The 25,379-nt window shown below is 47.7% G+C and overlaps 1 protein-coding gene across 1 annotated transcript in view; it reads right to left on the bottom strand.

Moving 5' to 3' along the window:
- The window catches only part of MYOF (myoferlin), a 156,140-nt gene that overhangs the window by 6,025 nt on the left and 124,736 nt on the right, over nt 1–25,379 (bottom strand). Inside the window, exons 38-50 of the mRNA XM_080822325.1 lie at nt 23,805–23,881; nt 21,413–21,469; nt 19,966–19,977; nt 18,466–18,564; nt 16,820–16,945; nt 14,841–14,996; nt 14,282–14,373; nt 10,549–10,719; nt 9,846–9,994; nt 7,640–7,779; nt 6,007–6,095; nt 5,823–5,918; nt 2,376–2,517 (exon numbers count right to left, since the gene is read on the bottom strand). Coding sequence (XP_080678451.1) covers nt 2,376–2,517; nt 5,823–5,918; nt 6,007–6,095; nt 7,640–7,779; nt 9,846–9,994; nt 10,549–10,719; nt 14,282–14,373; nt 14,841–14,996; nt 16,820–16,945; nt 18,466–18,564; nt 19,966–19,977; nt 21,413–21,469; nt 23,805–23,881 — 1,406 coding nt within the window. The remainder of the gene's footprint in view (nt 1–2,375; nt 2,518–5,822; nt 5,919–6,006; nt 6,096–7,639; nt 7,780–9,845; nt 9,995–10,548; nt 10,720–14,281; nt 14,374–14,840; nt 14,997–16,819; nt 16,946–18,465; nt 18,565–19,965; nt 19,978–21,412; nt 21,470–23,804; nt 23,882–25,379) is intronic.

Raw genomic sequence — 25,379 nt, 5'->3', positions numbered from 1 at the left:
CTGGACTCTGAAACCTTACCCTTGGGTCCCTTGAAACCCTAGCATCAGGGCATGGGGCCTTTGTTCTCTTCCACAACCCCCCTCTAACAACCCCTCCCCCTTACCCTCAACCCTCCAGCCCATGATATGGAGGGTAGCCGGGCTGCCCAGGAAATCTCAAGGCCACCAGCTGGGTGTCAAAAAGGTTGTCCCAGGCAATTCCCAAACAGAAGGTTTCCGGCCTGCCAAGTTCCTATCAGTGTGACTCCCTGCTGCCACTCCTGTGGTTTGGGGAGTTATATCTGTGGGTACCCCACCCCGGACCACTAGTGCCAGCTCAGACTAACCTCCCAAAGCCAAGCTGTTCTAGGCCAACCCACCCACACTAACACCTGCTGGGGTGTCACATTTGCTCAGTGACCTTCCACACCCCATGGATGTTTGAGCACACTCCTTTCCCATGGGGGTGAGGAGACTGGGGATCAGCTTTCACTCTTATCAGCAGATCTAAAATGTCCTGATATTTTTGGCTTTTGAAAATATTGCTGTGTTTTACATGCTCTGGTCAACCCAGACCCACCCATTCCTCATTCTGAAGTTAGGTGGAGGGAGGACTGGGTAAGGGTCCTCCAAGTTCTCACCTCTGGTCTCTGCCTCTGAACAGTATTAGCCAAACAGAGTAACACCTCCACAGCCTAATTACTCCTGCATGCCTCAGGCCCCAGCAGAATGGGATTCCCCCAGTGTTTCATGAATTCAAAGAAGGATGGTTGGGTTTCTTGTTTTTCTTTCTTTCTTTCTTTCTTTCTTTTTTTTTTTTTTTTGGAGGAGGGGGAGAGAGAATCCAAGCAGGCTCCATGTCCAGAGCAAGCCTGACTTGGGGCTCGATTTCACCACCCTGAGATCATGACCTGAGCCAAAATCGAGTCAGATGTTTAACCAACTGAGCCACCCAGGTGCTTTGTTTCTTGTTTTTCAGATGACATCCCAGCAATGTTGGCTCTGAGGGACTAGGTAGCCCATTCTGATGTTGGTTGGCCTCACTGACCGTCCTGTGTGGGGTCATGCTCCCAGTGGCACACAGGACACTGAGACATCCAACACTAAATGTGAGTAGATAGAAAAGGCCTTCCCCTTCTTGCCGGTCTCCCTCACCATCTGGAAGTGTGCGTGATTTGACATCAGGTTGGGCCTCTGTGTTCTAGAAAGTGCCCTTTGAAGGTATTTATCTCACTTGGCACGGAAAAGTGCTCCCTACACCAGCAGCACTGAGTAGCGCCAGCAGAGGGTAGGGTCTGGCTAGGTGGGACATAAGGCAGGTGAATTCTGATGAGGTCTAGGGAGAGGAGGTGATCAGGCATAGCTAGGAAAAGTTTACAGAATGTGGGGAGCAGGAATGAGATAGGGGATCTATAAAAGGCATCTCTGATTATTGTCTGCTGAGATTCAGGCCCCCCTTTTGGGGAAAAAGCATCAGATTTTCCCTGGGGACTCTCCTATGCACTTTGGGAAGAACTGACTCTGTTTCGAACTCCAGAGCTGGGCCAGTCCTAGCACTGCATCCCCAGGCCACGTTGGTTGGTTCCAGAAGGGAACGTGACCCCAGAGAGAGACACAGAGGCCCAATTTCAGAACTCTGGTTGGCACCATTGGGGGTTGGTTCTTCTATTTCTGCTGAGGATGCTGGGAGGGCAAGAGGTGGCTGGGCTGCGGGCAGCCATCTTGCCTCACCAGGGAATGAGGTCCATGGGAGAGGGCAGAGAGAGGGGTGGGGAAAATGAGACCTATTCCTAAAGACGACAGTGCAATCTTAAACCTGCCGACCCTGGGCTTTTTAGTAATGTGAACCAATAAATCACTTTTTTTGGTATAAGCCAATTTCAGTCGAGTTCTGTAACTAGAGTCTTACTAATTAAGACCACGAGAGCCTTGACCCTTGATGAAAGTGCTTCTGAAGGAGGTAAAGGAGATGCTGAGGTTTAATAAAGAAGGTGAAAGGGAAATTTCACCTAAATATCTTGCCTCTATTTGGTTAACGAGTCAAACAGTGCTGCTTATAGGAAGAAATCAGTCTCCCTGTGACATAAAAACACACTTGGGTATTTGCATATATGAACACAGGATCCTCAGGTCGACCCTTTACTAGGTCCTTTACCCTGCTGCCCACCTGTTAGGCAGCGGCAGTTGTGTTTCTGATCCTTCCGAATTGCACAAAGAGCTGTCTTAGCTTTGTGACCCTAGGCAAGTATCTGCACGTCTGTGGGTCTCAGATTCCCCATCTCCTCAAGGAGGAGCCGGGCTCATGACCTTGGAGGTGCTGGCAGCTCCTACTTTCCCACTATCTTTTAAGGCAGACCCATGACACCCACTTCCCGTGGGCATAGATCAGAACTCACTTTTTTAGCAACGATACAGAGTTGTTCCGCTGGGAGGTAGTCAAATGGGAAAACAAATCTCCAGTTAAAATTCCCTTCACCATCCAAGGACCTGTAATGGACATCTGTTTTCTGTTTGTTTTCTTCATTGCCAGGAATCCAGCTGAAAAGCAGAAGCAAACAGACTTTAGCTTCATGTGATTGACAAGTAATCTAGCTGCAAAATTGTGCAGTGATTAGGGGAGTGAAGGGCAGGAGAATTAATGCACTTTTCTTGGGCAGGCTCCAGTTATGTATGGAGCTGGGGGTGATTTATGAAGGGGGGTGCTCTGTTGCATCCAACACAGGTTGTAGCCAAATAAAATAGAATTCCTCTAAAGCCAAAGCAGGAAACCCTTTAGACTGCAGTTAGCAGGGATAAGGTGACATTTTCTGGAAAATATCAACAACTTAGCTTCTATTCTGGGAACGCTGAAGCTTGCTGGCTACGATGCTAGTCTTCCTACCTATAACTCATCAGTGGCTGTCATCACTGCTGATAGGCTTAATGAATATGAGTTAGTTCAAAAATTTAGCATTTCCTCTTCCATGTTTTACTTAAGCAAACAAAACAGGCATGACTCAAGTCATCCTACGACTTCCTTTTTTTTATTATTCTTAAATTCACTATGATCACATTAATGAGACTAGCAAGGGAGATGTAAGCTGTTATTTCCATGTGCATATCAATAAAAATTCATTTCCATAAACAATTTAACATCTTAACTTTTGACATTTGAAAAGTTTCTTGTGGCTTGGGCCTGGCAGGAAGTAGGCCTATTGAAGGAATGAATGAACGAATGTGTGGGGGAAGTTGCTGATGTCACATCTGCCTACTATCGGGAAGGGTTCTGTTTAGGAACTAGGAGACCGCTTGATTTTAGACTGGGCAGAGGGCATGAGAATCCCACTGCAATCAACCGTGGAGTTTTTTAAAAAGACTGATACCTGGACCCTCCCCAGAAAGAGATTCTCAGTAGGAGGCAGGCCTGGCTATGAACACACTCTGCCACTTACCATTCTGGGCTTCCTCTCCCACCTGTAGATGAAGTTAACAGTATGTGCTCCCTTCCCCTCATCAACATGAGGACAGAGTGGAAGACTGTGGCTTAGAAAGGCCAGAATGGAAAGGGCAAAATCCCTGGCTGTGTTACTGATCATCTGCCATACTCAGCATGCCTTGTTTTATTCTTCCCAACAACTATATAACTTGCTCCATTTTATAGATGTGGAAACTGAGGTCCAGACAGAATAACTTCCAGAAGCGCACACAGCCATTAATGGACAGAATTAAGTATTCTGAAGCCCTGGTTGGTCTGACTCCAAAGTCCAGGGCTATTCTGCCTCAAGGGACCATAGAGAGTACCAGAAAGTCACATGCTAACATTAGATCCTATTGTTAATAGTGGTATTAATACCAATTAACTACAATAGTTGTCCTTCTTGCTAGTTAATTAACTAATTAGCTAACTTAGTTGAAAGATTCATCTATTCACTTTTAAGCTTTTAAATTAACTCAAGGAAGAGAGTTTACACTCTTTGGGTAGGACCTTGGTGACTTCACCTCCTTGACAAGATCCCCAAAGTGCCACCATCCTCCTTCCCCAGACCGCTCACCCCTTGAAGCTCTTCCCTCTTTTTCCTGAATCTTTTTTACTTAATTCTAAATACCAATCTTTTCACATTATTTTAAGACAAGTTAACTCTCTGTATTTGCGTATGCACATGTAAAACTTTGTATACCTCCCACACGTGAAGTGTCCTAGCTGCCCGTTACCCTGTGGCAGACAGTAAGCACCGTGTGTATTAGGGTTAGGAATACACTGTGTGTATCAGCATGTGGTGGTGCTAGGGATACTACTGATGCGTGATTCATCTTTTCATATACAGCATTTAGACTTTAATTCCAAACAGGACATGGTACTTTAGGTTGTGCTTTTATTCTTTGATTAGAGTTTTCTCTCAGTCCAGTATTCCTTGAGTTTCTCTGATTTGAAAAAAAAAAAATGCTTATGACAGTCAAATAAATTTGCATATATATAATTAGCTAGGATTAGTTTTCCTTGGGGAATGGTAATAAGATCCTGAAATGAGAAAGAATAATGAAGAACTTGATGAAACATTCCCTGTTTACAGTGAACCCAAATGATAGTAATTAAGTCTTCAACAAAGTTTTGATTGAAGGCCACTTGGGATCAAAAGTGAAACTTTGTTATCACTTTATGAATATATTAAATTTCAACAAATCTTATCTTTTACATATCAAAGAACCAAAGTTGGTCTCTGGAATAGTAATCCTACTAGCTAACACATACACCGTGGGATAGTTCATGTTCGGTGTCAGTGTGCCTGGACACATTACTCTGAGTATGTCTGTGAGGGTGCTTCTAGATGAAATTAGAATCTGAACTGGTGGACTGGGTGAAGTAGACTGCCCTCCCCAGTGTGGGTGGGCCTCATCTAATCTGTTGAAGGCCTGAATAGAACAAAAGGCAGAGGAAGGAGGAGTCAGCCTCCACTACACCTCTCACTTTCCTGAGCCTCCAGCTTCTGGAGGGCAGAACCAGGGACTTCTCAGCCTCCAGAATCATGTGCGCCAAATCCTTAAAATACACTCTCTCTCTTGCTCTCCCTCTACACACAGACACACTCTCTACTCGTTGTCTCCCTAGAGAACCCTGATACACATAGTGTTTACTGTCTGCCAGGCACTGCCCCAAATGCTTTGAGTTACTCAATGTTCTGAATATCCCAGAGCAGCAGGTACTATCTGCAGATGGGAAACTGTGAGCTCACTGGCCCACCTGGTAGGGAAAGTTACCAGGATTTCAACCCAGGTAGTATGGCTCCAGAGACCGGCATTTTCATTGCTATGCCATTCTGTACACAACCTCTTTGATTGGGGCAGAACATGAAACTAATGCCAACATGGATTACTGGTAATTGATGATACAAGTAAGAGGATGATGAATGGCTCTGACGCTTCACATGTGGGATTCCACCATAAGTGGTGGAATCAAAGTGTTTTTGGAAATATGCTCGTGTTTCCTCTTTTCCATGGACATTAGCTGCTGGTAGTAAAATATACAGAAACTGAAATATAAAAAGCCTTCCTTGTGTTTCTAGGACTAGTTACTCAGGGTATCATAAAGGAATAAAATGAACTGCATGACGAAGAAGAAATAAGGCTGATAATAAACTGAACCCACTTTACAAGAGATGTAGAAATATTTATGGATGCTAATAGTCATTTGATACGTCTGCTTATAAACAAGATCCATAAAGATTTCTCTGTGTGTCACTGGAGCTCCCTAAGCAGACTGCATGAATGGAACAGCTTCCTCTGACCAAGGATCCTAGAGAGGACACCTTGAATAAAGCTGATTCCCATTCCTTTTCTGTCAAAGGCAAGTGAGCATCTAACCTTACCCTTTGACGTAGATGTCACTCATTTCCTCTCCTGTGATGCTCTTCTCGTCCAAGAGAACGTCCTTGGTATTCCAGATGATCACACGCAGGTAGTATCTGCAAAGAGCACGTTTTGAAGGTGCTTTTTCCTCTGGTCTTACACCAAGACCCCAGTCCAATGCAGCAGGCTCTCAAGACTACTTACTTTTTGGCTTTCCTGGGAGTGATGTTGAAAGGAGGGCCTGGTGGTCCCAAACTCTTAGGGAAAACATCTACCCACATCTGAAGTTTCCCCTGAATAGTTCAAAAATGAAAAAAGAAATTAAGTTGTATTATGAGTAGCAGAGACTGTAACTTTCTTTCAGATTTTCTAGGTGAAGCTGTTTCTTCAGGCCTGCCTATTTACTATCCATATAGAAAGTAAAAAGGAGAGCAGAGGAGCAAACCGAGATAAATCCTCTCTTCACTGTCCTTTAGGCCACCCACTTCCCACTCTCACCAGGAGTCTCTGACGGCTGCATGTGCCCACCTCTATCACGTCTGAATGTCCCAGTGCTAACACAACCCCCAACACACACACGCACCCTCTTACAATTACTTGAAACTTGGATCCTTCACTCAGAACTCTATCACATTGCCTACCTATTATCAGTCCTGATTTTGTGACAATGAAGGGTTTCTCCACTTACCTCCAAATATGAAATCAAAATAATGTAAAATGGTATTTAATTTATAAAAGAAAGACTTACAACATGGCACTTTCAAAGGAGAGACCCAAACAATGGCGAGAGCATTACTGCTCCCCAAAGTCGAGAGCTCCCAGCCATCAGCTACCTAGCGTCCACCACCTGGGAGGAGGCTTACAGGAAGGGGAAAGGTGAAAGCCCAAATGATACTTGTGGTGCCACCTTGGTGAGGTCCTGCTCAGGTCTCCCACTGCCATAGACCAGGGCCATCTATCTGACTAGAATGTTCTTCCAGGCTGGCTAGGAATGCCATTAACAAACCTTATCAACCATATGAACCAACTTAAATTCCCCAAACTGTTTTTGGATGTTTTGTAGACTATACCTTCAGCCTGGTCTTTAAGAAGGTTCCCGGGAACTGACCCTCCCCCATCACTATCCATGTGGTCCCTGTGATGAGCCACCTGGTACACTGTGGCCCAGCTTCCTCCCTGTCTCTGAGGTCTCAGTACCACCTCACCCAAGTGGGGCCTAGCACAGTGCTTCCCCACGCCGTGGACAGTTGGGCCAAGGTATTTGGAAGTAGATGGGGCTACATTATAACATAAAAACCTTAGAAAAGCTCTATTACATTCTGATACATAGAAAGGTGACCACAGAAAGAGCACAGACAAACAGAATGAGAGAGAGAAACAGACAAGAGAGGGGAGAGATCCTGGTCCAAGGTTGTTCTGAGCCATAGTCATCCTCCTGCCTGGATTTAGTGAATTACCTGGAAATTCTTTTTTTTTTTTTTTTAAGATTTTATTTATTTATTTGACAGACAGAGATCACAAGTAGGGAGAGAGGCACGTAGAGAGAGAGGAGGAAGCAGACTCCCTGCTGAGCAGAGAGCCTGAAGCGGGGCTCGATCCCAGGACCCTGGGACCATGACCTGAGCAAAGGCAGAGACTTCAACCCACTGAGCCACCCAGGCGCCCCTATCTGGAAATTCTTACAATGAATTCCCCTTTGGAATAATACTAATCTGAGTTGCCTTTTTATTTCTTGTTTATCTAAAAGTGTCCAAAAGAGAAGAGGCACATGTGGGTCAGCTCCTGCCATGGTGTTTGGGATGTGGATGATGGGTTTTCACAGGGGAAACGCTCTTACCTGGGAGATGTTGGGCTGGAAGGTGCTGTGCAAAGTCCTAGTTTCTACATGCTCAGGGACCAGTCCCTGAGTCCTGAGGATATGAAGGGCAAGACGCTCGTCAGGGGCCCCGAGGTGCTGGTGCAGGATTTTGTTGGCTTCTGGAATGGAAAATGGCATTGACACAGGGATGGGCATCTGCAAACCATTCAACCAGATTGCCCGGAGGGACATGCAACCCTTCATCCCAGAAGGGCGAACTAGGCAAGCAGGGCTAGTGTGTGGAACTTGGATCTGTGAAGGACTCATGGATAGAAACAGCTCTTGACTATGGGCCCTGCCCCAACCAGGCTCACAGCTGACTTGGGGGCTGCCAATAGCAAAGGGGCCAGAACACACCAGAATGTGTCCATGAGAGCAGCCTCTCTTTACTTTTCTGGCAGAGGCTCACAGCCAGATTCCGTTTCCCAGCCTCCCTTGCATTAGGTATGGATACATGATCTAGTCGGGCTCTAAAGTAACACAGAAGTGACACGTGTTATCACTTCCAGACCTGGCACATAAAACCCTCTCATGAAAGATATTCCAGGTGCTGTTCCCTTTTGGATGCAGAAGGAACAGCAACTTCAGGTGCCTGAGTTGAAGAGCAAAGCCACAAGACGGAAGGGCCTGGGTCTGTGATGCATTGCTGCCTGTTGGAATACCGAGTGAATTTCAGAGAAATAAACTACTGTTTTAAGCCAACGACATGTGCAAGTTTAGTTGTTATAGAGGTTAGCATTACTGTGGCATTTTAAAATCGGCCCTTGAATTCTCGGACACTTCTCCCACGGAGAGGTGGAGTCTCTGTCCTCTTCCTTTGAATCTGGAGACCTATCTGAGCACTCAAGTATGGAGGAAGAATGCCGTGTGACTTCTCAGGCAAGGCAGGCAAGTCCGCATAGCTTCCGCTGGTCCTCGAAGGGAAGCCACCTGCCACATACGGAGCATGAGTATCTGGAGACTGCCCTTCTGGAAGGGCCTGAGGAGGTATTCTGATTGTTAGCCCCAGCCAAGAGCCAGCAGCAGCTGCCGGCCGTGCATGCAGGCCATCCTCAACACCCAGCTTTGTCAAGTCTTGGGATGACTGCAGCCTCCCCTGCCCCCAATGTCTGACAGCAACGAAACACACGGCCCACTCAGGTGAGAACCGCCCAGTGAGCCCTTCCTCAGTTCCTGACCTGGAAATTGTGAGCAAAATGAAATGGGTGTTTTTCAGCCGCTAAGTTTTGGGGTGATTTGTTAGGTAACAACAGTAACTGGAATGAGCCTTGTGACTGAGACAGTTTTGGGGGAATTGTTTATTTGGGGGCACTCTTAACTATGAGGCCACATTGCTTGCCAGTTAATTCCCAATCCCTTTTGCAAGTTCTCATGTTGACAGCAACATCAACATCTCCTAGGCATCTCATCATCCCCTGGTACTGACTAAGTCCTCCTCAAATGGAAGGACAAAAAACATAGTTTCTTGCTGTGTCAAGAATAAAGAGCTGAGGATTGGGAAAGCACCTGTACTCCCAGGGGTCTGTATTCAGCCCTCCCTGGAGATCATGCACGCCCTCCAAGGCAAGCCCCACGGCCGCCCGCTCTGGGAAGCCCCCCTCCCTACGCAACACTGAGTAACACCACAGCTCTTACGCTGTTAAGCTTGTTTTAAGCTTTGTCGTAGTGCAGCTAGCTGGCCATGTGTCAGGACAGATTGTATTATAAATTACTGCTGGAGAAAGAGCAAGACCCCAAGCTCAGACGTGGGCCAGATGTGGACTCAGAAGATTCTTCAAACCACTCTCACCCCCCACATCCCTGGGCCTTCTCAGAGAAGGGCTGGAAGAAGGATGGACTAAGCCTGGGAAAGAAAGGCTTGCACTACCACCTGAGCACTTAAGAGCTAAATTATGAACTAATTATGCATTACACAGAAAGTAGTTAATTACTAGAACTTTGTGTTCAAAGCTCGAATGGCTATGACCTAAAAAGGTCAAGTGAAACATAAGACAGACAAGAAAATGTGTATACTTTGAACTTGACAAGACAGCAGAGCTCGGCTGTAATGGGGCTTAGTTAGATAGTCATGTGTGCAGAGTCTCCTGTGGTATAACTAGGGCACTGCTCTGCCCCTCCCCCCACCCCAAAGAGATGGGCTGTTACACTTTGTAACCAGCTTGCTGGTCTATGGTTATGCACTTACCGAATTCATCCAAACTGTAGTCCCGCCCTCCATATCTGATCCTGCTTCCATCTTCGGAAAGGATGGGTGGTGGGAAGCCTTTGTATCTGGCTACATTTTGAAGCAACTGTGTTGGTCTCAACTGATCTCGCCAGGTGTTTACACCAGAACTGTGAAGAACATTCCACACCCAGAGTTACTGCGGGGCACACAGGTCCTTCTTGGCTTCATACGCACATACTCCCAATACTCACAGGCGTGCCCATGTAACGAGGGAGCAGGGAATGTGCTCTACCCTCTGGCTCTTGTCTAGAAATCTATTTCAGATCCCAAATCCACAGTTACTTTGGCCTCAGCCAATGGATCCTTTCCCCGCTCCCCGCAATTTCCTCCTCCATAAAAATGAGGGGCTTGCTTAAAGTAATCACAACAGACAAGCTCATAAACATGAATTTCAAGCTGTAGCTCATTAGACGCTGTAGGAAGATGCCAAACAGCACTTAGGGGTCAAGAGGGACATCACAAAACTGATCAGGGGTCGGGGGAGGGCACGGCAATGCAATGGCCCTGTTCTCCTGCAGATAATCCTGTTATTAAAAACAGTACGTATCTGACTTAGAGGAGCAGTGGCTCAGAAGACAGGCACTAAGTAGAGAACCAAGGCTTCCTCACGTACTGATGTCGATGGAGCAAACGGTCTACGTTTGTGGCCTAAGCAACTTACACACAGTACTGCTCAGGTATGCCGCAGTGGGACCCAAACCGGGAGAGGAATCGGTTTTCCAGATCAATGATGGTTTCTCCCACCTTTTCATCACGGGTAAAGGTGTCATAATCATAGACAGAGATTTTCAGATCTTTTTCTTGAGGTAAGTAGCAGCACAGTTCGTACATTCTAAATAAACAAATGCAAAGTTAGAATCTCCACGATTCTATGCAGGCCTCTCCAAAAAACCCCAGGGCTTTGTGCAGAGAATCCCCAGTGGCGGCTATGGCTGCTGGAGGAGAACTGTGGTGACTGGGACAGCCAGGTGGGGGCAGTGGCCGGCGGCACTGGGGAAGAGCATGGCTCTAAATACCTATGTCTGAATCCCAACCCTGCTGCTTACTAGCTGTGGGACCACAGGCCAGTTAGGTCACCTCCCTGTGTCCGGTTTTCTCGTCTGTAAAATAGTGACACGATACCTACCCTCCCGTGTTGGTGTAAGGGTCTGGTGGAGGACCATTTAGAAAGCCTCTGGCATGACTGCATCACTGAAAGCCCAGTCGCTATGATAATATTAGTTACTCACTATAGTATCACTAATATTATCATCACATGCCTATTAACTGGGGCACCCAGGCATCGCTGCCAGCTGGGAGATCAGTGAGACACAGCACCCTGATTTATAGCGCCTTCTCGGTGCCCCTGCTATTCCTCTGCCCCAAGAGAGACCACCACCCCAAGAACATCCCTGACCCCTGCAAGAGCACCAGGGTGGGGGGGGAGGTGGTGAGGGGTATGCACCAACAAGGTGTGAAAGGCAAGTTGCCAAGAGGGCGGTGCCTCCACCCAGGCCCTCCCGTCTGCCATATGCTTTTCTGTAGATTCCATACTAAAATGCAAATGCATCTGAGATAAAGATATAGAGCCCTCCCGGTGGCAGGTGTGCAGCCTGCCATAGGTTCTGAAAGGATGATAAACAGGAATGGCCCAAGCTCTGGATGGGCGAGGTTTGGTTCTATATTTGCACCATCCACATAGGTATGGGGCCTACAGTATGTGCTCAATAAATTTGATTGTACGAAAACTGTCAGAGGCCTCTCCCTTCTCCTTGCACAGGGGTGTGTGGACTGGTTCCTGCCCCCCAAAGCCAGGAATGTTAATCCATTTGAACAGAAGGGTGTGTGCCATTGTGGCCGGGAGGAAAGCTTCCAGGATGTCTCCTGGATAAATCTCAGCGGCTTCTCTAGATGGCTGTAGCCAGGCAGGGGCCTGCAGGAGACAGGCAGCCGAAAAGGCGCATGAATCGTGACCACACATGAAGCCCTGAATTCACACGTGACCCATAATATCACATTTTTAGAACTGGATTCCAAGGGAGATAAAACGTGTCCCTCGAGAAAAAGAATTCTTTCGTCAAATATGGTTGAAAATCAGTTCTTTTGGAGTGCCTCCAGTCAAACTAAAGTCTCTGAGAAGTCCTGCAGTTAGTATCTTTTTTAACCCAGGTGTCTCAGTTTGATGAAGGAGTACTTCTTTTCCTGGAACACCAATTAACATTCTATAGAAGATATACATTCTGCTGAACTCGATCTGGATGTCACTATGGTGGGGTGAGAACATGCTGAACGATGGCTGAGCATGTAAGAAAGATTGCTTCTTTCTGAATTTCTCAGAATCCCTGAGGGTATCTGCTGAGAAGAGTCACCCCCGTAAGACTGGGGCCAACGACCAAGAGCCGTCCAAGGGGCTACAGAGCCAGCATCGCCTCGGGGAAGGCGAATCTGCCTATACAGCAGGCACGGGCTGGCCGCGCAGAGCCTGACAGCATCACTTCCTCCCCGGGTGCCTCTTTGCAAGACTTCCTGCCACTTAATTAAGCCTATGCCTGGCTCCTCTGAGACGTGCGATTCAGACAGGGCTGCCTTTCTCCCGTAAAAGCTGGCTTTTCCCTGCTTCCCTGTCTCCCTCACATGGAGCCCTCCTTCCTGCCCTGCGTGCCTTTTCCTGTCTAGACCTCAGGGCTGGATCAGCGGAAGAAAAGGAAAATGATCATATTGCCGTGCCAGAGGATTACTTCCATTCCCTGGCCCCGGCATGCAGCTTTGGGGTGCGCAGCAGAGGGGTGTGTGTGTGTGTGTGTGTGTGTGTGTGTGTGTGTACAGGTTAGTACTGAGTGAGCCCAAGAGCTGAGTGAGCGTGAGGCCCTGTGTGTGTGTATGTCACAGGGTATGACTGTGTGTGAGGGAGAACAGCATGTGTGAACCTGAGAGGCTCTGAGTGATAAAGACTGTGTGTGTGTGTGTGTTCATGGGCACACACACACACACGCACATGCACACAGGAGAGAATGCACAAGGACACAAACCAACGAACATGAGTAGAAAAGGAGAGGATGAGCAAGATAAGCCAGAAATGAAAATACAGGCCACACATCAAACAAAAACAAAGTATTCTCCCGCTTGGCAAGGTTCTGGGAAAATAACACTGTTTTCACCAATATTTTGTACAATGAACATTTATGGAATGGCTTTGCCATGAATATGAATGTGATGGCTTTACCATGGATATGAAACATTGTGATGGCTTCATGTGAAGGTTTTGCCATGAATAGGAATGTGATGGCTTTGCCATGTGATTTGGTGGCTTTGCCATGAACATGAAGCATTACCGAGGGTGTCTGAAAAGCCTGGGGCTTGGTCAGGAACTTCTGCCCTGGCCTTGGCTCTAGCATATACCAGCTCTGTCAACAGAGCGCTGGCATGTGCTTCCCTCCCCTGTGATGGGGGGCTGCTGGCCTCGGCCCTGCCCCGCGAGGCTGCAAATGGACGGGAAAATGAGATGGTGGCAGCCACAGAGCCCTAGTGTGGATACCACAGAGCCACTGTGGTCAGATGGCCTAGGTTCAAATCCCAACTCTGCCTTTTACCAGCCAAACACACGTGGCATTGGTTCACTCTGTGCCTCAGTTTCTTCTGTTGTCAAACGGGGATGAACAAGAGCACCTCAGAGTTGTGACACTTCTGAGAGGTTTCATTTCAGTGGCTCAGCAGAGGGCATGCACCCAGGGAAAGTTTGGCAAATATGAGCTACTGTTAAATGTGGATGCAGCTGACAGCTGAAAAATATGGGTCCCCTTTAGAGGTGCTGTGGCTTTGCCACCCCGTGGAGAAGGGGCTCCTCCCCTGAAGGAGAGCAGTGTCACAGCCCAGAAACAAGTCTAAAGATGAAGAAACCAGAGCTTTTTCAAGAGTTTTCAGGAACAGGAGACAGAGGGGCATTCTGACCCCATGACTTTTTGCCCTCTCCTCAGTTCTGCTAGCGGAGCTCATTAATCCATTCGCTGAATCAAAATGGTGGAATCAGAATGTCCCAGAGGACAGAGCCCCGTCTGGATTCAGGGAGGAAGAACCAGCACGTTGCTACAGGTAAGTCATGCTGCCTGTCCTCCTTGTTTAGAACTCACAAACTTATCGGACTTCTGGACCTTGTGCCGCCCACTCCCGGGCCCCTTGCCCCCTCAGCCTCCTGGGCTCAGAGCAGCCCGGCTCACGACTTGGCTTTACTGTCTTCCCGGCACTTCTCACTCGCATGTATGTGCTCACACAGTTACCTCCTGCTCTGCTGCCCAGAAGGTTCGTCTAGTTTGTAGGCACAGTTTCAGGCCCTAGAACAGAGCTCGGCCCAGGTCACATCCTTACCCCATAAGCCGTGAAAAATGAATGACAGGAAAACGTTTAGAAATGTTCATTACCTGCCGAAAACTGGGTTGAGGGTGTTGGGGATGTAGTGGTCTCGATCTTCGATTACCTTTTTGCCCAGTGTTATTTTTATATAAGGGTCACACTGCAGGGACAAAACAGAAGGAAAGCTGTGTCACCAAGGGGTGTAGGTTTAAGGCAGTTTCTGGGGCCGACTCAGGAGAGCCTCCACACCCCTCCCACCCTGAGGGAAAGCTGGTGGCTGGGGCACACGGCCGAGGTGTGATAGACGTGCCCCTTGGGGCAGCACACAGCCAGCCGCCTGCAGAGAAGCAGTGTGGGGTGAAGAGGTGGTGGCAGCGGGGAGGGACCCAGCAAATCTCCTCCAGGTCACATCTGTAAAATGAGAAGCATGAACCAGAGGATCCAAAGCCCCTTCAAGCTCTGGGATAAATCCCCGTTGGGACAATCCTCCTCAATACCTTGTTTGGATAGAGTATCTTTCTCCCTAGTGAGATAACAGACGCCCCAAAAGAAAGAACATGACAATTATTGTGGCTGATGACTGTAATTATCTTGCTACAGGAGAAGGCCCCACACCCAAACTCTTACCAGACCATTGTTGTCCTGGGGCTGGAGTTCTAAGCCTCGAACAATGTAAATCCTAACCGTGCATTCCTGTGGGACGCTGTCAGGTAATTCCCGAAACTGCCTGGGAGGGGCCGGCACGCTGGGGTCATCCGAGAGGGGGTAGATTCTGAAGGAGCCCTAAGAAAGAGACACACAGATGTCCTCCCAAGGGCCGTGGCTGCCTGGGCAGAGGGCTCCTGCCCTCCCCACTGTGCACGCTCTGGGGCAGCCCCTGGGGTTGATGGCGAGCGCTGCCTTTTCTGAAAGAAATGATGCCGATTACACTCTGCCTCATCCCAGTGGGGAATGTAAAATGATGATAAAGTAAGTACTGAACTGATCACAGGGGAGAAGGGCAGGGCCAAGCAGGGAGACCAGGAGCAGCACATCTAGGCAAGAGTTGGATCAGTGTGGTGGGAAACTGCACATACTTTGAAGATAGAAATAAAAGTGATTATTTTTTAAACCCAGTCAAGTACAAAGGATGATTTCCCTTTTCTGGTGTCACCCCTGTAAGCCCTGCAGCCCCCAGGCAAGCTCCTGCTCATCCCTCAGGTCTCATCTAAAAAGTATCACCTCTTCCAGGAAATCTCCCGGACTATCTCCTACACTGGCTCTTCCAACCCGCGCTCACCCCTGATGCGGCACTGACCCCCGCCTTGTACTTGTCTCTTTATTGTCTACATTCTTCATGAGCCCGGGAGCTTCCTGAGGGTAGGAACTATGTCTTGTTCATCACTCTAAGACCCAACATAGGGCTGGATAGGTCACCGGGGTGCAAGAAAGGTGTTTTGAATGAGTGAGCCGGCAGGCCAGCTTGACAGGCCATAACCCTTATTGTGAAGCCTGCTCTTAAGCACAAGAGAGAGCAGTCCAGTTGGATTCAGACCCTGTGGGTCTTGGTTCCAGCGCCACTCGTTCCGCAAAGCAGTGGGAAGTGAGCACTTACTATGCGCTGTGCCAGGTCCTGGGGACCCAAACATGAACTCAGGAAACCCAGTCTGGCACAGGAATGTGAAATAGGCTTGCCTCTCAGGCCTTCTCGGATTGCTTGCTGGGATGCCGCAGGGACAAGTATGGGGACAGGGACGTGGATGGGGGTGGGTAGGGTAGAATGTTTGGATGGATTAGCAACGTCTGCTCTTGGGAAGGATCAGAAGTAGCAGCATAGCTGCCTGGGACTTGCCCCTGCGGTCGGAGGGAGGGACAGTCACGAAAGCCGATACCTGCCCTGTGAAAGGTGCTTTAATGGTGACTGACACCAGACCTGCGGGAGCCCACGGCAGCAGTGAGTCACTCCACCGGAAGCGACTAGGGGACACTTCACAAAGAAGGTGACACCTGAGCTGGCTGTGAAAGGGGGGAGTAGGAGTTTGTCAGATCACAAAGAGGAAGAGCCTGTCCCAAGGCTCCCAGCTGAGAGGACAGGTGTGCCCGGGGCTGGGGAGAGGTCCTGAGTGGCAGGGTGGGACGGCCAGGGAGCCAAGTGGCTTGGGAAAGGCCAGCTCTGTCTGAGGAAGGAGCTGAGACTTGAACCATGGAAACCTAACATCTTTCGGTAGACAAGAAACACAGTCACATTGGGCTGCGTGGGGCACGGACTGGAGCGGGACGGAAAGGTGGCGAGGACCGTCAGATGGGAAGCTGTGGCAGGGCACCCGCAGAAAGCCTGGGAGGAGGCAGTGGGGAGAGAGAGGGGAGACAAGGGCTCGGAGATGCCGAATCTAAAGGACCCAGGCTTGGACGGCACGGGCGGGGTGAAAGGAAGGTACAGAGAATGGCCCGGAGAGTTCTACCCCAGGGTCCTGTGGCCCTTGTCCTTGTCCTTGTCATCAGCTTCCAGCTTCCTTCAGACGTCAGAGGACATGTCCCTGTCCCAGAGGCTGGTCATCCTTTATCCTAGTTCTATAAAGAAACGAAAGGTGGATTTGAAACAGCACAAAACCCCACATTTTACTCACCTTAAACTCTCCTACCACAGAAGGGTCTTCATTTTCATCTGATTTGCCTCGGTACAGCTTGAAAGTATCCGAGAAGTCTGTCAGGCCCTCAAATTCTGTTACATCCTCTAGTTCACAGTCGTATACCTGAAAAAATGTCCACAGAGTCTTAATTTTTCACTAGAATACAGGTGGCGTCGAGAATCAAAAAACCCGACAGTACCAAGTGGGCCTGGGCAGGTGGCTGGGTCGCCGGGACCCTCTCGTGGCCGGCAGGAGGGCAGAATGCTACAACCACTTGGGGAAGACATCTGGCACTTTTTTCTTGAGTTCAGCAGCCAGCTCTTCTATGATGCAGAGACTGCATCCCTAAGGACTGACCCAGGAAAAATGGAAACGTGTCCACATGGCAGGAGGAGGTCTGAAGCGGCTTCCTTGTCAGGAGAACGGGGACCCACAGGGCAGTGTACCCACACAGTGAACCAGCGCTCGGCAGTAGGGAGGGACAAGCGGCTGGTGCACAGGACGGCGGGATGGATCTCAGAATGACAGAGTTGGGCTAGAAAAGCCAAACACACACAAAAAGCCACACAGCATGAGCCCCTTTCTATGGAGTATAAAAATAGGCAAAAGCAATCCATGGTGAGGAAAGCAGATCAGCGGCCTCACAGAGGGATGGGAAGTGGTGGATGATCGGCTGGAAGGGGGTGTCCAGGAGTTCTCTGTGGCAACGGGAGTGTTCTCTGCCTTGTTTTGGGGGGTGGTTCACACAGGTGTATACCATTATCACAACCCACGGAATGGAGTCGTTTATCGTACATAAATTTTACCTCTATAAAAAAAAAAACAGAAGAAGAGGAAGAACAAGAATGGGAAGGAGGGAAGGAAGGCAGGAGGGAGCGAGGGTGGATTTCAGATTCATCTGCTCGACCAGTTTGATCATTTTTCTAAATTAGTGGTTCTTTACATGCTGGTGTTTCTTAAGCTGCACTGAGATGTTATGATGAGAACATGGAACTATGTGGGGTTTTTCTACTTTGATGGGGAAAATCATTTTAATGGCTAGATATTTCTCATTTTAAAGATCTTTTCTCTCATGCAGTATTCTGAAAACGTTAGCATTTGCTTCTAGTTAAGCGCATTAATTACAGATTAAAAACCGGAATGAGGAATTAGAAACTCCAAACATTAACCCAGGAGATCACAGGTAGCCAGGCCTGCCTAGCTCGCCTTCCTCCTGGACACATGTACCCACAGTTCGCCTTCCTCCTGGACACATGCACCCACAGTTGTGATGGAACGTTACACCCATGTAACAGAATCAACTTTTCAGCTGGTGAAATGGATCCCTGATTGGTGGACAGAATAAAGCATGTTGGCATTTCATGCTGTTCTGCAAGAGCATGACTTTTAGGATTCCCTGGGTCGAACTGGATCATTGTTGGCCTCATCAGTGGTGTCGATTCCCAGCCCTCTATCAGTTGCCCCCAGGCCACAACGTGGCAGTCACGTAACCACAAATCAACAGCTGTCCTCAGGCTCCTGGCAAAGCCATAGTCCATTGCAAGAGGAGCTCCTGGCCCTTCCCCATCAGTCCCTCCACTGGACCTTTTGGTCAGTTTTCATGGATGCCAATCCCTCACCCACAGCAGCACAGGCCCAGGTACCTTGAGTTTGGAATAGCCTTTCTGAACATATTGTCCACATTTTTCATGTTCTCCTGTGGAAGCATAAAATTTACTCCACCAGTCAACGATTTCTTCCTCCTAATGAAAGACACATCGAAATGGAAAAATCTTTAGTGTTGACATGGATTTGCAATCAAGGAAAACCCACATGGAATAGGTTAAGAGAAATCAGTACTTCTGAACCTGACACAGAGGACAGTTCAGGACTTTTGTTGACATGCACCATGGATTCAGGATTCAGGATTCTTCCACCCAGAAGCTGTAGGTGAAATGACCATTGTCGGTGGCCAGTGAAATGTGTTTGGCTCTAATGCCCACAGCGATCCTAGATGTTCGCTTACATCCTACAGACACAACCTACTCATTAATCTGATGTTAGTTTTTCATCCTGTTGACTTGATATTAAATATACAAACAAATAAAACTCCCATATGTTTTCTACTATTTCATTTCTTTTTAGCCAGCAGTGCATTATAAAACAAAGCTAAGCTGAGCCGTGGAAAAACTGGTTCTAATTCAAGGCCCATTCTTTACAATATAAGCCATACCCTCATGGTACAAGCCATACCGGCTTGGGTGAGTTGTCCGATAGCTCTGAGTCTCAATTTCTTCATCCACTGAGTGGGGTAATAACACTGCCTGCCTCTGTCTACTCTAGAGGGTTGTTTTGGAAATCAGATAAGATTATCAGGAGAAAGAGCTTTAAAAAATGATAAAATGTGGGGCACCTGGGTGGTTCAGTTGTTTAAACCTCTGACTCTTGGTTTCGGCTCAGGTCATGGTGTTAAGGTCCTGGGATCGAGCCCTGCGTCCCGCTCCACACTCAATGGTGTGTCTGCTTGTTTCCCTTTCTCTCTGCGCCCCCCTCCATGCTCTCTCTCAAATCAATAAATCTTAAAAAAAATATATTTAAAAATGATAAAATATGAAATAAAAATAGGGAGGTATTCTGGATCCTTTAGACCAGTGGCTCCCAACCCATCCTTGGGTGAGTCCTGGGCATCCAATATGCGTTCAAAAATTCATCAGGTGATTCCAACACACAGCCAGTGTTCAGAACCTCTGGTTTCGCTGGGTGGTTCTTGGTTGCACAGAGGGGACAGCATATCAGAGTCACTTGTAAAACATTTTTGAACTGTAGAAGCCTGTAGTTTATAAAACGCTGCCAAAAATTCCACTCAAATTTCTGACAAGAATAGAGCCTCATCAGACCCACTCATTGCCTACTCAGTCTGGGTGGGGGCGAGGGGGAGAAGGAACACTCAAGAAAAGCTATTTCTTATCTGTGTGCCGTATGCATGTACACATACAAACACACACACACACACACACACACACACACACACACACACACACACTTCTTTCCCCTTTATAGTCAGTAACCCAATGCTGGATTTAAAACAAGTTTCTTTACATATCAGCTACAGACAGAAAATCTAAAATGAATCTTAAACCTAGCAAAACGTGTAAAAGAGTTACCTTTTCTGTCAGCTGTTTCTCACATGATTCACAGGAAGAGGGCAAACCATAGAAGGTCACACGGACATGGAGACCCCACGAGCATTAGGTTTGAAGAGAAAGAGAGAAGGAGAAATTAGTTTTCACGCATGCTTTGTATTATCAACATTTTTGATGGATTATTTAGAATATCTAAGATGAGCTCATAATTAAATACACCTTATCGGTTTCTTCTCTGAAAATGTGCAAATGAGTTACGAATAGTATTAAAATGAAAAGGCTGGAGGTAGCCACCCACATTCCATGGTTTCCAGAGTCAGCTAATCTCACTGCCAGCACAGCGGTCACAAGACGGGACGGTTGGGGGGTTGGGCGCCTGGTAGTCCAGCTGCTCATCGCCCTGCCCCGAACTTTCAATTTCATTTAGCTCCTACAGTATTCCTCAGCTTGGCCTAATTCTTATCCTTTCACAAACTCTTGTCATGGGGTGTTCGTGTCCAGCATGGCCGCAATTTCATCATGTAGGAACCTTTCCTTGCTTTCTCCCCATGCCTACACCAAATACAGATCCGTCCGCCATAACTGTTCTAAGATCTCAAGTCTCTCATGGTCAAATGCTTCTGTTTGAGCTTCTGTGAGGAAAATCCATCCCTGATCTCAGGGCACATCTGAGAGATGAGAGAACGGTGAGCTAGGATATGGAGCCTGAGTTTTTGCTCGGAGCCTGCTGGTACATCACCCAAGTTCACCTCAGTCTGAGGGACTGCTAGCTAGACCCCTTGCTGAAATTCTAACTTCGAGTTCATGTCTCGTGTGAGGAGAGAACAGCTCACTGCAGGCTCTTCCTACGGCTGTTGTATGAGGGGGCCACGGGCTTCCTCTGTAAGCAGCCTCACTGGCTTCTGATGGACATTTCTCCAGCACACAGAATTGCCAAGAGAGGCAGAGAGACCAACAGATGCCACAATTCCTTAGATTAGATTCGTCCCAAAGCAGGATTAAGGGTTAAATCACAGCCAAATGGAGATTTTGGAGAGAGGCATTTTACGTCAAAAGGGCATTCACATTCCAAACGGTTCCTGAATTTTTAAAAAAGATTTTTAAAGTCCACTTATTCACATCTATTTTCAGTGATTTGAAATCATTTCAAAGAAAAGAAGAGCTCGTGAGTTAAAAAGCGCAACTCAAAACAAATGCCTGATTTTAAACATAAGGATTAACACGGGAGAATCTATTCACACTTGTCTGCTCATTAGTTCATGCAGAAAAGTTAACCGGAGTAACTTGCTTTATGCTCTCTGCATGGCAAGAGTGTCCCTTGGGCTTACAACAGTCACATTTGTTTAAAGATCGCCTTTCACTCCAAAATCTAGTATTAGAAGGAGTCTGAAAGGAGAAGTCCAGCGTTCAGCCCGAGGTCCCCGCGGTCCCAAGCAGCTTCATGCATTTCCTTCTCATGCATACATACATGCACTGTCCTTGGAGAAGCCATTTTGCCGAGTGCTGTAGACATACTGCTTAAGCACTGGAATTGGAAGGTAATGTTGAAACGGCCACATAGGAACGACCACGCTACCCAGCAAGCACTTCTCAGCTTGCCCCAAGTACTTATTTCTCATTTCTCTTGTGGTCGTGCTGAGCCCAACTTAACAACTCCCAAGGGGCTCACAGGGTAACAGTGTGCGTTTCTGTGAGCACGAACAAGACTGTCCCCCGAAGCCCTCGCCTCCACTCGCGTCAACAGCACTGTGAGTTCTGACCCGCCCGCTCCCTCTCCCCGGCCTGGGCCAGGGGGAGCAGACGTAAACACATGTCAGGGGTACAAGGGAAGCAGCGGCTGCAGCTTGTTACAGGCGCTTCGGAAGCTCGCCCGGCCTCGTCTGACGCTGCATCCGTGTGTACTGTTTCCCTGGCAAACAGGCGGAATCCGATTTCTAGGGCCGGTTCCAACCAGCCTTTCTTATGGACACAGAGTACGTCAGCGAGATGTTAGCAGAGCAAGCCGATTAAAGCCATTTACAGGGTAGTCGTCCCCCCTTATCTGCAGGACGTACATTCCAAGACCTTCAGCAGGTGCCTGAAACGGCGGGTAGTACCGAACCGCAGATACACATGTTCTGTCCTAGACACACATACCTACGGTCAAGTTTAATTTACAAACTAGGCACAGTAAGAGACCAATAATAACTAGTAATAAAACGGAACGATTGTAACAGTACACGGTAGTGACTTATGTGGATGTGGGGTCTCTCTCAGAACAGCTTCTTGTGCTGAACTCACCCTTCTCGTGATGATGGGAGATGATAAAATGCTACGTGGTGAGAGGACAGGAGGCGGGTGATGTAGGCACTGTGACGTGGCTTTAGGCTACGACTGACCTTCTGATGATCTGACAGGAGAAGGACCATCGGCTTCCGGACCACCGGGCCTGCCACTGACCGTGGGTCACGGAACTCACGGAAAGCGAAACTGCAGATAAAGGGGGACTCCTGCCTGAACGATGGTGTTCCAAATACTCCCTACCTAATACTGCCCAATGCTACCTTCCACTCCCACCCCCGATCCTGTGAGGTGGCAACTCAGATGCCATGATGTAAAGGAAACTTTCACAATGTATTGTTGCTAACCCAGTCATCTGTTAACTTTTACTAAGAAATGAGTGAGAATACTGGCATAGATCGGCCTTATTCTTCTTGACCCCCCCTACGCGGGGCTACTGAGGACACAGCAGGCATGGATAACAATTGTTGGACAATGGGAGGCAGGAAAACTGGAGGCAGATTATAGAATAGGATCTAAAACCCCCCTGTTCCAGAGTGGTTGTGAAAACATATATAAAGGGCCTGATGTATACAATCCTTAACTTCTCCCTGGGCCACTACTGTTTTGTTGGGAATACATGAGGTCGCTTACAAAGTGAATGTGGTCATTGTGCAAATTTGGTGTTGTCATTTGTGACTGTGGAGGATTCCCAGGGAAAAGCATCAGATACGCAGCTCCGCAGTGCTGGCTGTGGGGACTACATTTAATATGGTCCAGTTGTTAGTGAGCTTAATGAAGTGGGAAGGAAGTGAATTTTTTAAAAAGGCACTGTTTATGGACATAACATATTAAAGCGCAATCATGTGCATTTTTTGGCCAGTTTGCACATTAAAACATGCTGTCAAAGTCTATCCTAAATGCCAACACAAACAGGGAGATATTTGATGTTTTCTTTTTTCTGGACTGAGACCTTTTTTTACATTTTTTTCCCCTTTCCTTCTTGTAGAATTGGCTGGAATGGTTCTAAAATAGCGTCCTGAGTGAGCATTTCCACCAATTTCTTCATTTGAAACCACAGTGAGTATAAAAATCCAAGATACCCCATAACCCGGGCAAATCGGGTCATTAAAATCCATGACACTTCTCCTTCATGTAGGGAAAAAAACTCTCTGCTACATGCATCCCTGTTCTGAATGTTCTGTGCTATAAATCGTTTCCTGAAATTTCTCTTTCTGGCACATGGTATCATTCAGACTGTCCACACCAATTGTCCTGAGACCTACCAGCATGTTAAAGTCACATGGAGAGATTTTTAGATACACTGATGTCTACTAGGCCCTCTTCCTCTTGGAGGGTAGGGCCTGGTCCTCTTTTAAGTACCCTGGGTGACCCAGGGTAGAGGACACTAGTCTACACAACGTTATGATGAGTGTAACAACTACTGATGAGTGTAAGCTTCGGATTCTTTAGTCTACCTCGATAAACTGGTTTGGTTATTATTTTAATTGCACTGAACGGTTGATTGACCGAATTCGCCCAATACCTAGGCACCTGGAAAATAAAACTGACATTATCGAACGGTCAGTTCTGAAACCTACCTTTGAAGCCAGCAATGGTTTGGTGTCTTCTATTTCGATGACCACATCCCGGCAGGGCGGGGCCGACAGAAGGGAGGCTGCAAGGCAAACAGTTTCTCACCTGAGATGCTTGGGAAAATACAGGAGTGAACATTCTAGTCCAAGTTCAAGTTCAGCAGTCACAGGGGAAGGTAGAGTTTCCTCAAGGGTGGGGACTTCCTGAGTAGAGGCCCACACCCGAATGGAGAAGGTGACCCAGTAACTCATCACTTTTCCCAAAGCGTGATGTAGGGTTAGACATCTTTAAGGAACGATATGGCTCATTTTTCTCTTGTCTTGGACAATGAGCCCAGTGCCTGTACATAGGAAGGACTCCAAACAGAATGGTGTCAATTGTGTCAATACATGTCTTCAGGACGCTGCGTGGAGGGGGCGGGAAACCTACATCTATAGGAGCCTCAGTTTCCTGGAATCTGTTCCCAAGACACAGAAGGGCCAAGCAGGACGAACAGTTGCCCATGTCAGGTCTGCAGGCGCAAGGGCTCACTCCACCCCCGTTCCCGCAGTGTGTGCACTGGGGGGATGCATCACCCTGGCTGTAGGCATTTCGCAGAAGATGGCTGACCTTTGAACAACACAGGTTTGAACACTGTGTGGGTCCACTTATATGTGGATTTTTCTTCAATACAGTACAGTACTGTAAGTGTATTTTCTCTTTCCTTGTGATTTTCTTAATGTTTTCTCCTCTCTAGCTTATTGTATGTAAGAATACAGCATATAATACATACAACATACAAAATATGCGTTGATGGACTGTTTATGTTATTGGTATTTAAGGCTTCCGGTCAGCAGGAAGCCAGTGGAAGTTAAGCTTTAGGGGACTCAAAGCTGCACGTGGATTTCTGACTGGGTGAGGGTCAGCGCCCCAACCCCTGGCGTTGTTCAAGGATCAACTGTATTTGTGGCTCTGGGTTTTGGTACTAGAGCAAGGGCTCAAGGGTAGCCCCTGGGCGAGCCAGGTTTGTTTCCATCGAAGCCTCAGCCTGGGCTAAGGGTGTGGTGAGGGGTATGTCTGCCCTTTCTGGAAGATGGCACTGGGCAGTCAGTCACCAGGAGGCCAGCACCCGGACAGAATGAACTATCAAGCCAAAAGAAGTTTCTGTTTAACCCACCCATGTAGGATATAAGACAGGGGAGGGAAGATACATTTTTTAGATAGGTACCATGTGCCAGGCAATGGACTAAGCCTTTTTCATACTTTATCTCATTTAACCCCTCAATAATCCTGTAGAATATGGGGACACCTCAGTGTGGCTCAATTGGTTAAGTGGCTGCCTTCGGCTCAGGTCATGATCCCAGGGTACTGGGATGCCCCACATTGTGCTCCCTACCCAGAGGGGAACCTGCTTATCCCTCTCCCTAGGCCCTCTCCCCTTATTTGTGTTCTCACTCACTCTGCTCTCTCTCATAAACAAACAAATAAATAAATAAACAAAATTAAATCTTAAAAAAAAGTCCTGCAGTATATGCACCATTATCCCCATTACAAAGACTAAGAAACAAATTGAGGCTAAGGGAATGCAAGTTACGTGCTTC

Source organism: Martes martes (genome assembly GCF_963455335.1).
Source record: "Martes martes genome assembly, chromosome: 14".
In the NCBI taxonomy this organism is placed as follows: domain Eukaryota; kingdom Metazoa; phylum Chordata; class Mammalia; order Carnivora; family Mustelidae; genus Martes; species Martes martes.
The sequence above is the reverse complement of the archived record's forward strand: the minus strand, read 5'-3'. Positions and strand labels throughout refer to the sequence as shown.